Below are 13,665 nucleotides of genomic sequence, written 5' to 3' on the forward strand. Positions count from 1 at the left end.
CCTCAGTGGGGGAGAAGAACGCACTCCAGCGGACATCTTTCTGGGAATATTTCACATCCTAAAATGTGCATCATCAACATCCAGTGATGTGAAGAGATTATTTTCCTTCTACAAAAACACTTGAATGATTAGTGATGTTCCGTGAATGCAGAGAACTGGTTGTTCACTGTACTTCAAAATTAGAGGCAAGATAGGGTACCTTAATAATTACAGTGAAGATGGACAGAGCGGGAAATAATACAGCCATTTATGAGTGTTTTTAAGATTAGTAAAGATTTTTACACATATAAATTTACAAATGTGAGTATTTGAACATCAGAGATTTATGTCTGCTTGTCCTAGGTAACTTGCTATTAAAGTATTAATTTGGCTATTGTTCTCACACATCAGGGTTTATATATTTGATTGCAAGGGACGCCGCGTTTTTAAATTTCATTTGGTGTGGAAGATACTTAGTACATCCTAATATGATGTGATTTAAATCTCTGTCATCTTCTGGATGTTTACTGCTTGTGGGTGAGTCTATCACTCCTGTCCTACAGTGGTGCCCAAGAAAACAAGCATGTACCAATCTTGTAACTGACGGGCTGTTAGTATATGTACTATGTTGAAACAAAGTAAAAAGCTTTTTTAAAATCTGTGACTCAGAGAAGGTGAGAATTCATGCTTATGGAATGTTTTTTTTCTTTGTTGGGGGCCACAATCGTGTAGAACTTCCTGTGTGAAATTGGCGCCATTTGACTACATTTTAATATTTAGTTGTTTCACAGTTATGCAGTTTTAACTTAATAGCCATTATCAAATGCAAAGATGAACTGAAAATAAAAAAAATGTACAGATCATACTATTATTATTACTTACATACCACAAAATATCCAATATGCCTGAATGACGTGTCATCATCAAAATATTATAACATACATCTAGTCACATTACAGGATGTGAGTACAGATGATTAAAAATACGTAATACAGCTAACATTGTGGACTGCAGACAAAGTATAACGTACTGCACTGCATTATGACAGTTGATACAGTGCTTTCAGTAGTGGTCTGTAGTACATTCCCAACCAAGATCGATGCATTGTGCTAGCAGCGATGGCCAGCTGATTATCATCTGGTTATGAAAAGCAGGCACATATAGCACCTGCTGTATCATCAGGGACTATTGGGAACCTTCTGCATACAGGAGTTCCTCTGACACTACGACATTGCCAGGCATGCCAACTCCGGTATCACGAAAGAGTTGACTAGGGTGTGGAATGGCACGCAACTGTCTTCTCTGATGAGAACAGGCTCTGTCTGTAAATGAGTAATGGATGTGGAGAAGTATGGCATAGACCTGGTGAGCTGCTCACTTCAAAGAACATTTGCCCATGACACACTAGTCCCATCCCTGGCTTTATTGTGTGGGAGGCTATCAGTTACAACTCGTGATCACACTTGGTGATCCTGCATGATAAAGCAATCAGTGACTGCTACATTGCACTGGCTGTTATCCCCATGCTACTGCCATTTCTTCGACAGGAAGGTGATGTGTTTTTTCAGCAGGACAATGCACGTCTACATAACAGCTGCTGCGCTCCAAAGCACTCTTTATGGTGTACAACAAATGTCCTGGCCAGCAAGATCACCAAATCTCTCACCAGTTGAACACATATGGAACATGAAGAAGCAGGGCTTTACTCATTCTCCAGGATTTACACGAACCATTGCCAACTGCAACAAAAGGTGCATGGAGCTTAGGACAGTCTATTGCAGGATTCCATACAGCACCTTTATGAACATCTGCATGTAAGAAAAGATGCCTGTGTTGCCACTAGGTGGGGGTACACCGTTTATTGATGCAACTGTTTGGGCCCCTATTACCGTGATGTATGTTTCATTTGGTCTGAATTTATCATATACTCCTACAATGAACAACTTCCCACTACCTCACACGTTAATAAAATGACATTGTCCTTGAGAGTATTGAATTTTTTATTTCCGTCAATGTTGCCTTTAATATTGATTAACATTCTTTGTAGTAGTTTCATTCATTTCTTGATTTAATTTCTTTTTCGTGGAGCAAAAATTTGTATCATTCCTTTTCCCAGGTTGCAGGAGCTTAGTACATGCAATGAAGAAAATCCTGATTACAGTGATATAGAACTTATACAACATATCAATGTTGACGTCAATCGCCTTATTAAACTGTTAAATGGTAAGTTAGTGTTGTCTCAACCTCAGTTAAGTCGTCCTTTACTTAGCAGAATGTTTTATTACTTAATGTTCCTTCACTAAAAGTTTATTTTTATATGCTGTGAATGCTGCTGCTTAACATACCATGGACGCCATGCTCAATGCAAGGAAAAAACATTTACCTTCTCCTCAAAATAAATATTTACGTAAAAGAAGGCAGTAATAAAACAATCTGGTGTCCTTTTGGCAGAACTTGTTTTATACCTCAGAATAATAACTCTCTTCCAAACATTGCATTAAGCATGGTGTGGGAAGTTCTGGCAGAATGTAAGTAATTTAGGAGTAAAGTCTGAAAATGTTGCTAGCTTTCAGATGAAATCTTTTCTGACCTAGCGTACACACATACATGTGCAGTCATACTCCACTCCCCTCCCTTCTCCTGTCCTTCCCTCCCCTCCCTACCCCTCTGCCCCACCCCCTTCAAACAACAGCTACATTGTGCTGGCTGAATACACAATGCCAGGCTGCAGTTCCAAGGCAGACTGGTGTGAGAGGGCAAGTCGGGTGGAGTGTGTGAGAAAAGAAAGAAGGCAAGCAGTAGGAGGGAGGTTTGGGGAAGGGTGAATGACTGCTTGGACGGAGGCAGCAGATAGGGTAGGAATGTTTGGAAGGGGAGGGAGCAGGTGCATGGAATAGGGAAGCAACAAAAGTTTGCTGGTATAGGTCTGTTTGTGCAGCACACAATGGTGATGATGTGGGGAAGCGGGTTTGGAAGGGGAGACTGTTTGAAAGAGGGGTACATGTGCAGGTTGAGTGAATTTAGCATCCTGGGGCAGGGAGGAAGTGGGTGTGGGGCAAGACACTAGCAGAGATTGAGGCCAGGAGGATTATGGGAACAAAGGATGTATTCCAACGGTAACTCTCATCTACATACTTGAGAATAACATTGCATTGTGTGTGTGTGTGTGTGTGTGTGTGTGTATGTGTGTGTGTGTGTGTGTTGTTGTTGTTGTTGTTGCTGTTGCTGTTGTTGTTGTTGTTGTCTTCAGTGTGAAGATTAGTTTGATGCAGCTTTCCACACTACAATTTCCTGTGCATGTGGTTTCATTGTACCACAATTACTTTAACTGTCATCAATTTGCACCTTCTTACTGTATTCAAGTCTTGATCATCCCCTACAATTCTTACACTCTGTACTTACCTATGTATTTACTCCTTGACACATGAGTCCTGTCAACCTATATTTTCTTTTTCTTAAGTTGTGTCATAAATGTCTTTCCTCTCTTATTCTATTCTTTACTTTTTTATTTGTTACACAATTTTACCTACCTAATTTTCAACATTCTTCTATAGCACCACACATTCATGTCTTCAAAGACCTTCTTTTTCTTACTGTTTATCAACCATGTTTCCTTCCCATCCATCTGAAAATAGTGTTTTACTGCCCATCCTTATGCCGCACGCACTCCCAATGGATCATACCACCCTGTAAAAGACCCAGGTGAAAGACATGTCCATTGCACCAACCTACCATGTCCCATTTGCAGTGCCACTACCCGAATTTACTGCTTTATTATTAGACCATGCGGCATTGGACTTCTGGAAAGCAGCTCTCGCGTGTAATAGGTTTGAATAGACACCCTATGGTGATCCAACTACTACACGGAATTTTTGGAATAAATAATGATAATGGTGCGTAACAAACTTATTTTTAGGTCTATATTTGATTATTAGTAGCACTGATAATCTCTTTAAAGTGACTGAACAGGGAGCACTTAATTCTGTATGTTTGATATTGCCTAGCAGGAGGACATTATTCATTTAAAACAATACCACAGCCTGAAATCGTTTCACAATACATAAACACACATGATAAACACTTGAACTTGTTTTGGGTTAATGTAAACTACACAAATTGTAATTACTGAATTTAATGTTACTGAGCTTGCATTGTGCTGATGGCACAATGTGTACCAAGGTGGCAGCAATTTCCTTGAACACTTAATTAAAGAACAATATAGATCTGCTTGTCAATATAGTTACTGAAAACACTAATTGAGAATCACATTGCTCGGATGGAACCGAGTAATTTTTGACTATGGTAATGTTCTGAAAAGCCACCACACCGAGCTAGATAGTAATTAAGGTGGCACAGTACCTGGCATCTTCCATCCGTTGCGTGAAGCGGCGTCTGCTGGCAATTTCGGCGTTAATTCCGACTATTTTCTCTTGTAATATAGCTACGCCGATACGCACCTAACTTTTCACTGATGTTATAGCACATAGAAATCAATGGATATGGGGTAATAATGAGCTATTTCTTTTAAATAATTGATTACACTCGGGGAATGCAATTTAAACCACAAAATTATTATTGCCTTCAAACTTAACACACTATAGAGAACTTGGTTTCACTATTACACAAACTGAGTCACAGAATATAAATGTACTGATAATGGCATCGGTATAACAACCACTGTTCATAATAATACTCTTGTAACATAACTTCTAGTTCATTGCTACCGAAGTGAGCTCACCGATGGACCTCATCAGTTATTGAGATCACAATACGCCATTGGCTGCGGCTACTGGTCCACTGGCACAAGTAACTCGTCGCAATTAACATGGCATTGCACCATGCAGTGCCATGTACCTCACAGCAGGAAACCATACTATTTTGCCACTCACAACCCATCTCCTTCAAAATCCTGCATCTTACAAGACTTAGTGTCCATTTAGGTTGTAGCCATACGATAAACGAAGTCCATATCTGTTTTCAGCTCACTTCTAAATGGCCTGTTAGCAACATTACTGTAGCACACACCGGCAGTCACTTTTACGCCACTTAACACTTGTTCTGCCTCGGAGCGATGCCAACTTACTTGTACCGCCAATATTACGCGCCAACCTGTACACTGTTCTCATTCTCGGGGATTCCCCTCACACCTAAACATTATTTTACATTACGCCAGGTTCTCTATTTACAATTAAACCTACCATAGCATTACAATATTCAATTACAGTCATTTTCGTATATTAAAGTAATATTACATTTATATTTTTACTACACATAACAATATTATTTAGTTTAATTCTTTTGTTATTTCGCTGTCAGAGTGCAGCACAAGCCAGACACTGTCTCCCACATAGTGTTCTTTAATTTAGCTGCCACCAGGCGGAAGCACTTCTGCTCTGCCTTCGATTCTGGCCCACAGATGGCATAAGCGTCCACTTTCTCTACTGTTGCGCCTTGACTATGCCTGGCATTCACTATACGGCATGTTGTCACATTACACATTCCAGTCCTGTGACAGGACTATCCCATGCTATGAAAAGCACAGCTCTGCTGTACCTCCAGCAGAACATTCTATGTGTGTGTGTGACCACTAGCAAGCTGCCAACCTGAATGAATGACCTCTACCAAACTGTAGCCGGGAGGTGAGTTGACTACCCAACTATAAAACACATTGATGAGTACAATTTGCTCGATTTCAGTGACTGCTTCACAACATGTACCATCTGGATCCTTCCTCCCAACATCAGGTTCTCAGAATTCACAGGTGAGAATTACAGTTGAATCTGATTTATACATATATCAAGGGAAAGTGAAAAGATTGTGACTCAGGATTACTTAGAAGTCAGATATAGATACAGCAATGTGTAAACTTTACAAACGGCAGAGATAGAGTACAGTATTAAAAGAAAAAAGAAAAAAACCGGTCTTGCTTTAGAGAAATTAGATACTGTATTGTAGTTTGGCACCTTGCACAGTACAACCAACAAAGATATAGCATTAAAGAGAAAATGTATTATTTTGAACTTGACACTGCTTTAAAGAAATCAGATAATTTGGCTTGTTTCAATTTTTGTGCATTAAGTGCTTATTAATGAATTCATTTTTGCATTGTTGTAATGCCTGCACACATCACTTGCACTTGACAGTTCACTCAGTTTAGGTGTTTCAAGATTCAGGTCATCATCTCCATCACTGTCACTTGAAACTAGTCCACATTCTTGATTGTCATCATGTTGTTAGTACACACATCAGCAATAATATCCTCATCCTGGAGTTCCGCGCACATGGCGAGATTATCATCAAGACGTTCAAAACTGTCGAAATCTGTACCCTCCAGTAGAGCTACTTCATTACCACACACAGCCACCCCCACCATTATTATCAGCAGCAGTTTCTTCCAGTAAGGTGTGAACTTTATGGAAAAAGCTGTTAATTGTGGAGGGTGACACCATTTGTCAGGCACTGAAATAAATTCTGTGGCTTGTAGTAAGTTAATGAAGAAATTTTCATTTCCCGCATCAGTCAATGCTGTCAAATATTGAACCAGTCTTTTTCTATAATGCAATTTGAAAATTGCAATAATGCCCGAATCAAGCAGCTGTAGAACACTGGTACAGTTTGGAGGGAAAAATTCCACTTGAACATTTTCCAAAACTGCAAGGGGTGGATGTGCTGCACATCGGTCCATAAGAAGACAGTTCCCCTTTTTTGCTTTTTTAATTTTAACTTCCAGTTTTTGTAACCACTGTTTCACTAAAATCATAATCATTCAAAAATTTGCATTGGGTTCATATTGTATTGGTTTTGTCTTTACACCTTTGGAACACCATGCATTTACACTTGTGGCAAAAAGAACTGTCATGAGAATTTTACTTTTCTTCCCTCCATGGCATGAGTCACCCTATCAGGCTAATCTTTGACCAGAAAGCAGACTATAGAATAGACCGATCTTGTCACAGTTGTAGTTGCTTTGAGGTTGAAAATCTCTTAAGGTACTCTCAGAACCTCATCAATACAGTGTTGCACCATGATGTCTTCCACAGCCTTCGATTTGCTGGAATTTGTTCTCCCTATGATTCCTTGGCGATCTTTAAATCCTTGTAACCATGTTGATGAAGCTCGAAATCAGTAGTGATCGTACTTGTAGCATAATCTGTCACCTTTGCTTTCAGCATGTCGCCACTAATCAGTAGAGCACCAACCCGTTATTGCTGAAAACATGTACAAAGTTACTTTTCCAAATCTTTGTATCTCCTGTCTTGCTGATGGCTGCATTTTGTTGGTTTTGCATCCAATTTTAAAAAACTCATTTCTTTTGCTGATGACTCTACATAGTGTGATATAGACAGTTCATAATTCTGAAGTGATTTCAGTTTTTGTTTTGTGTGGACTAGCATCCACCTCTCCTATGAATATTACTTTTTGATAGTGGGTGATTTTTCTTTTTTCTGTTCTCCAAGGATGTACAAAAGCAACTGAATGATAGAACCACTGTTCAACAATAAACATTAACCGGCCACTTTTTACCTCTCGATTGTTACCACAAAAGAAATTCTTGTGTTGAAAACAACAGTGCCAGAAGTGTCTTTGTTTCCTTGTTGCATGCTCTGGTTAACCTTGTCTTTGTCTGTTGTCTCTGCAGCACTGCCACTTGTTGTACTTGCGCATGTTAAAAAAGTTAAGGAAAATATCACAGGGTTTCTTTTCAAATAACAGTGCTTATTACAGTTATGCAAAACTCAATTTATTTCATCAGAATTTGATATTTATAATAGCAAATTGTGTAAGACTGTATTATGTCTGGGACTGATAAAACTTTACATATAAATAAGACAGAACAGAGTTACGTGTATATCAGGTTCAACTGTATTCTTACAACATGTATGATTTTGTAGTCATCCTGGCCACTATCTCTGCTAACTCCTGCCCCACAGCCTCCTCCACCCCTGTCCCATGACCCATCCTGTACGCACACCCTTCTTTCTGCAGTGTCCTTCTTCCTCAGTTCTATCTCCTCCTTCCAACCCACTCCTCCATGTCATTGTGCACTGTGCCCAACTCCTTCTGACTGTCGTGAGGATGACACTCTTCCCCTAATTCTCCCTACTGCCTCCTGTCTCCTCTCACCCATCCACCTGACACTTCATAGTACTGTTGAAGGATTTCTGTGATAGCTAGCAACATTCTACGTTATTTATGTGCCTCAACTATAAGGTGAGTTCTTCCATTAGTTATGACATGTTTTCACTTTTATCTGTAGAATTGTATAAAGTACACTTTTCTTTCTTGAAACAATTTTCTGTAAATCTAGAGACGCGATATTGTTGGTGTTGAATTGTAACACAGGGTTAAATAGACAACAAAGTATATCTGGTTATGACAATATTATGAATGACTTTATTGGTTACAGAAACAATACAGAAATTTAGGCTCTTAAAAAAGACAGCAAATTTAGTGTTAATGAACTCATTAGAAAAAGCAATCTGGAATTGGATGGATACTTACCCCAACGAATTTGCCGACTTGCAGGTAAGTTCGTTCATATGGAGCCACTTATTTTTATATTACATTATACCTTTATGTTATTCCACTATAGTTGTTTTCATATGTTCATTAGTGTAAATTTACTGTCCACAGAAAAAGCCTAATGATGAACTGTCAAAATGTTGTGAAGGCCTTTTTGATATACTGGACAATTTTGCTGACAACAAAAAGGGACGTGCTGCCGTGTGGCCTCTTCAGATCATGCTGCTTATTTTATCACCAGTCAGTATTTTCCTGTGTAGTCAATGTCCTTAGCATTCACAATAATATTCTTCTTCACATTTATTACCAATCCACAAAGAATTTCTAGCTGTGTGTAATTTTTCTTTGAGCAGAAAGTATTAGAAGAAATTGTGAATGCTGATTCCGGTGCTCCGTGCTCACCTCGTCACTCAAAAAAGAAACAGTTTGTTGATTCAGTGAAGCGTGCTGTCGGTCCACATGGTACCAGCAAACAGCTGACAGAAGCTGCAGCGGTTACTTGTGTGAAACTGTGTAAAGCATCTACGTATATCAATAACCTCGATTCAAACAATGTAGCTTTTACTCTTGTTCAAAGTGTTATAAATGATCTCAAGGTGAGGATAAATGTTTTAGGTTTTTCATACGTTGGATGGATCTCTTATTGGAATTGTGTGTACAACATAGTTTTGTATTTCAGGCACTGCTATTCAATCCAGGAAAGCCATTTTCTCGGGGGCAGAATTTTGTCCAGCAAGATATAGACTTGATGATAGACTGTTTTGTATCATGTTTTAGGATTAAGCCCCACAATAATGAAGCTTTGAAAGTGTGTCTGAGTCCCCATTCCCCATCTACATACCATTATGTTTTGGTTAGCTCATTATACAGGTGAGAATATTGATTAATTATAGTGTGTAGGTAGTTAATGCTCAATAATGTTTTGGTTAGCTCATTATACAGGTGAGAATATTGATTAATTGTACTGTGTGTGTAATTAATGCCCAAATAAATCGAAAAATGTGTGTCTTCTTGTTCTGTCAACTAAATGTCGTTACACATATTGTCTACTATGCTAATGGGCCAGCAAAAAGCTGCTTCTGATGTTTACTATTAACTGTCCTGACTATATTTTCAGTGATAGATTTTATGGTTCATGAAAATTGCGGTGCTCATTATTGTATTTTTGAGAGGGAACTGTATGGGAAATGGACATACAAGTGATTTAAATGTGAATATTTTAGACTAGGCCAAACGTTGACTGCTATGAATATCAGTTGAAATTACAAATTACTGTAACAAGTCACATGTATTGATTTTCAAAGTGTATGTTTCTGTGAATTACACCTTCATCAGCAAGTGTATTTATTTAAACTCCAGTACATGTAGTGGAGAAATCAGTAAATTTGATTAGATACATTATGAATATAATAGGGAGAAACATTCCACGTGGGAAAAATCTATCTAAAAACAAAGATGATGTGACTTACCAAACGAAAGCACTGGCAGGTTGATAGACACACAAACATACACACAAAATTCAAGCTTTCACAACCAACGGTTGATTCATCAGGAAAGAGGGAAGGAGAGGGAAAGACGAAAGGATGTGGGTTTTAAAGGAGAGGGTAAGGAGTCATTCCAATCCCGGGAGCAGAAAGACAGGTATACACTTGCACACACACACACATATCCATCCGCACATACACAGACACAAGCAGACATTTGTAAAGGCAAAGAGTTTGGGCAGAGATGTCAGTCGAGGCAGAAGTATAAAGGCAAAGATGTTGTTGAATGACAGATGAGGTATGAGCGGCGGCAACTTGAAATTAGTGGAGGTTGAGGCCTGGTGGGTAACGAGAAGAGAGGATATACTGAAGGGCAAGTTCCCATCTCCGGAGTTCTGACAGGTTGGTGTTAGTGGGAAGTATCCAGATAACCCGGATGGTGTAACACTGTGCCAAGATGTGCTGGCTGTGCACCAAGGCATGTTTAGCCACAGGGTGATCCTCATTACCAACAAACACTGTCTGCCTGTGTCCATTCATGCGAATGGACAGTTTGTTGCTGGTCATTCCCACATAGAAAGCTTCACAGTGTAGGCAGGTCAGTTGGTAAATCATGTGGGTGCTTTCACATGTGGCTCTGCCTTTGATCGTGTACACCTTCCGGGTTACAGGACTGGAGTAGGTGGTGGTGGGAGGGTGCATGGGACAGGTTTTTCACCGGGGGCAGTTACAAGGGTAGGAGCCAGAGGGTAGGGAAGGTGGTTTGGGGATTTCATAGGGATGAACTAAGAGGTTACGAAGGTTAGGTGGACGGCGGAAAGACACTCTTGGTGGAGTGGGGAGGATTTCATGAAGGATGGATCTCATTTCAGGGCAGGATTTGAGGAAGTCGTATCCCTGCTGGAGAGCCACATTCAGAGTCTGATCCAGTCTCGGAAAGTATCCTGTCACAAGTGGGGCACTTTTGTGGTTCTTCTGTGGGAGGTTCTGGGTTTGAGGGGATGAGGAAGTGGCTCTGGTTATTTGCTTCTGTACCAGGTTTGGAGGGTAGTTGCGGGATGCGAAAGCTGTTTTCAGGTTGTTGGTGTAATGGTTCAGGTATTCCGGACTGGAGCAGATTCGTTTGCCACAAAGGCCTAGGCTGTAGGGAAGGGATGTAGAATGGGTGGCAGCTGTCATAATGGAGGTACTGTTGCTTGTTGGTGGGTTTGATGTGGACGGACGTGTGAAGCTGGCCATTGGACAGATGGAGGTTGATGTCAAGGAAAGTGGCATGGGATTTGGAGTAGGACCAGGTGAATCTGATGGAACCGAAGGAGTTGAGGTTGGAGAGGAAATTCTGGAGTTCTTCTTCACTGTGAGTCCAGATCATGAAGATGTCATCAATAAATCTGTACCAAATTTTGGGTTGGCAGGCTTGGGTAACCAAGAAGGCTTCCTCTAAGCCACCCATAAATTGGTTGGCATACTAGGGGGCCGTCCTGGTACCCATGGCTGTTCCCTTTAATTGTTGGTATGTCTGACCTTCGAAAGTGAAGAAGTTGTGGGTCAGGATGAAGCTGGCTAAGGTAATGAGGAAAGAGGTTTTAGGTAGGGTGGCAGGTGATCGGCGCGAAGGGAAGTGCTCCATCGCAGCGAGGCCCTGGACGTGCGGAATATTTGTGTATAAGGAAGTGGCATAAATGGTTACAAGGACGGTTTCCGGGGGTAACATATTGGGTAAGGATTCCAGGCGTTCGAGAAAGTGGGTGGTGTCTTTGATGAAGGATGGGAGACTGCATGTAATGGGTTGAAGGTGTTGATCTACGTAGGCAGATATACGTTCTGTGGGGGCTTGGTAACCAGCTACAATGGGGCAGTCGGGATGATTGGGTTTGTGTATTTTAGGAAGAAGGTAGGGGTGCGGGGTGTCGGTGGGGTCAGGAGGTTGATGGAGTCAGGTGAAAGGTTTTGCAGGGGGCCTAAGGTTCTGAGGATTCCTTGAAGCTCCGCCTGGACGTCAGGAATGGGATTACCTTTGCAAACTTTGTATGTAGTGTTGTCTGAAAGCTGATGTAGTCCCTCAGCCACATACTCCCAACGATCAAGTACCACGGTCGTGGACCCTTGTCCGCCGGAAGAATGATGATGGATCGGTCAGCCTTCAGATGACGGATAGCTTGGGCTTCAGCAGTGGTGATGTTGGGAGTAGGATTAAGGTTTTTTTAAGAAGGATTGAGAGGCAAGGCTGGAAGTCAGAAATTCCTGGATGGTTTGGAGAGGGTGATTTTGAGGAAGAGGAGGTGGGTCCCGCTGTGACGGAGGACGGAACTGTTCCAGGTAGAGTTCAATTTGGATAGTGTCTTGGGGAGTTGGATCATTAGCAGTAGGATTAGGATCATTTTTCTTTGTGGCAAAGTGATATTTCCAGCAGAGAGTACGAGTGTAGGACAGTAAATCTTTGATGAGGGCTGTTTGGTTGAATCTGGGAGTAGGGCTGAAGGTGAGGCCTTTGGATAGGACAGAGGTTTCGGATTGGGAGAGAGGTTTGGAGGAACGCAGGGTAGTTTATGATGTGTCTAAGGATTTCTTACTCTTGTATACTGTTTCATTAAATCAATCATGTGACGTAATGGAGGAAAGTGCCCATGCTCACTATTTTAATGTGACTTGTACTAATATTTTGCACCTAGTCCAAAATATTAAAGTTCACTGTTTATTTAATTTCTTGTAGCCACAAATGTCATTTGATGACATGTATGAACCAACTTAGCTAATTACTTCATTCAGATATCATGTTTCATAGAGCACATAGTACCCTTTAGGATGGTGAAAATTTCAAGACATATATTACTACAGATCTGTAGCTATTACAAATTGTTATTTTTTTAAAATTTGTTTATACTGCATATGTCAACTACACTAACAACTATCATTGATGACAAAGTGTGTATATTTTGTGTGAAAAGCACTAACTGCACTCTTTTTATTCTTAGGAAGGCTGCAAATTAGTTTCACACTAAGAAATAATCTGTTGCTTTTGGGATAAAATAGCTTTTGAAGCAACTATTCTGATGCCATACACTACGTGATCAGAAGTATCTGGACACCCCCAAAAACATATGTTTTTCATATTAGGTGCATTGTGCTGCCACCTACTGCTGGGTACTCCTTATCGGCGACCTCAGTAGTCATTAGACATCGTGAGAGGGCAGAATGGGGCTCTCTGCAGAAGTCACGGATTTCAAATGTGGTTAGGTGATTGGGTGTCTTTTGTGGCATACATCTGCGCAAGAGATTTCCACACTCCTAAACATCCCAAGATCCACTGTTTCCTACGTGATAGTGAAGAGGAAACATGAAGGGACAAGTACAGCACAAAAGCATACAGGCTGACCTCGTCTGTTGACTGACAGAGACCACTGACAGTTGAAGAGGGTTGTAATGTGTAATAGGCAGATATCTACCCACACCATCACACAGGAATTCTAAACTGCATCAGGATCCACTGCAAATACTGTGACAGGTAGGTGGGAGGTGGTAAAACTTGGATTTCATGGTTGAGCGGCTGCCCATAAGCCACACTTCATGCTGCTAGATGCCAAACAATGCCTCGTTTGGTATAAGGAGCGTAAATATTGGACAATTGAACAGTGGAAAAATGTTGTGTGGAGTGACAAATCATGGTACGCAATGTGGT

At 40.7% G+C, this 13,665-nt stretch overlaps 1 protein-coding gene across 1 annotated transcript in view; it reads left to right on the forward strand.

Moving 5' to 3' along the window:
* LOC124605129 (neurofibromin) overlaps positions 1-13,665 on the forward strand; it is a 459,490-nt gene that overhangs the window by 57,662 nt on the left and 388,163 nt on the right. The window contains exons 5-9 of the mRNA XM_047136614.1: positions 2,096-2,202; positions 8,387-8,505; positions 8,614-8,742; positions 8,856-9,098; positions 9,182-9,372. Coding sequence (XP_046992570.1) covers positions 2,096-2,202; positions 8,387-8,505; positions 8,614-8,742; positions 8,856-9,098; positions 9,182-9,372 — 789 coding nt within the window. The remainder of the gene's footprint in view (positions 1-2,095; positions 2,203-8,386; positions 8,506-8,613; positions 8,743-8,855; positions 9,099-9,181; positions 9,373-13,665) is intronic.

The sequence above is a fragment of the Schistocerca americana genome, chromosome 1, assembly GCF_021461395.2.
Source record: "Schistocerca americana isolate TAMUIC-IGC-003095 chromosome 1, iqSchAmer2.1, whole genome shotgun sequence".
In the NCBI taxonomy this organism is placed as follows: Eukaryota; Metazoa; Arthropoda; class Insecta; order Orthoptera; family Acrididae; genus Schistocerca; species Schistocerca americana.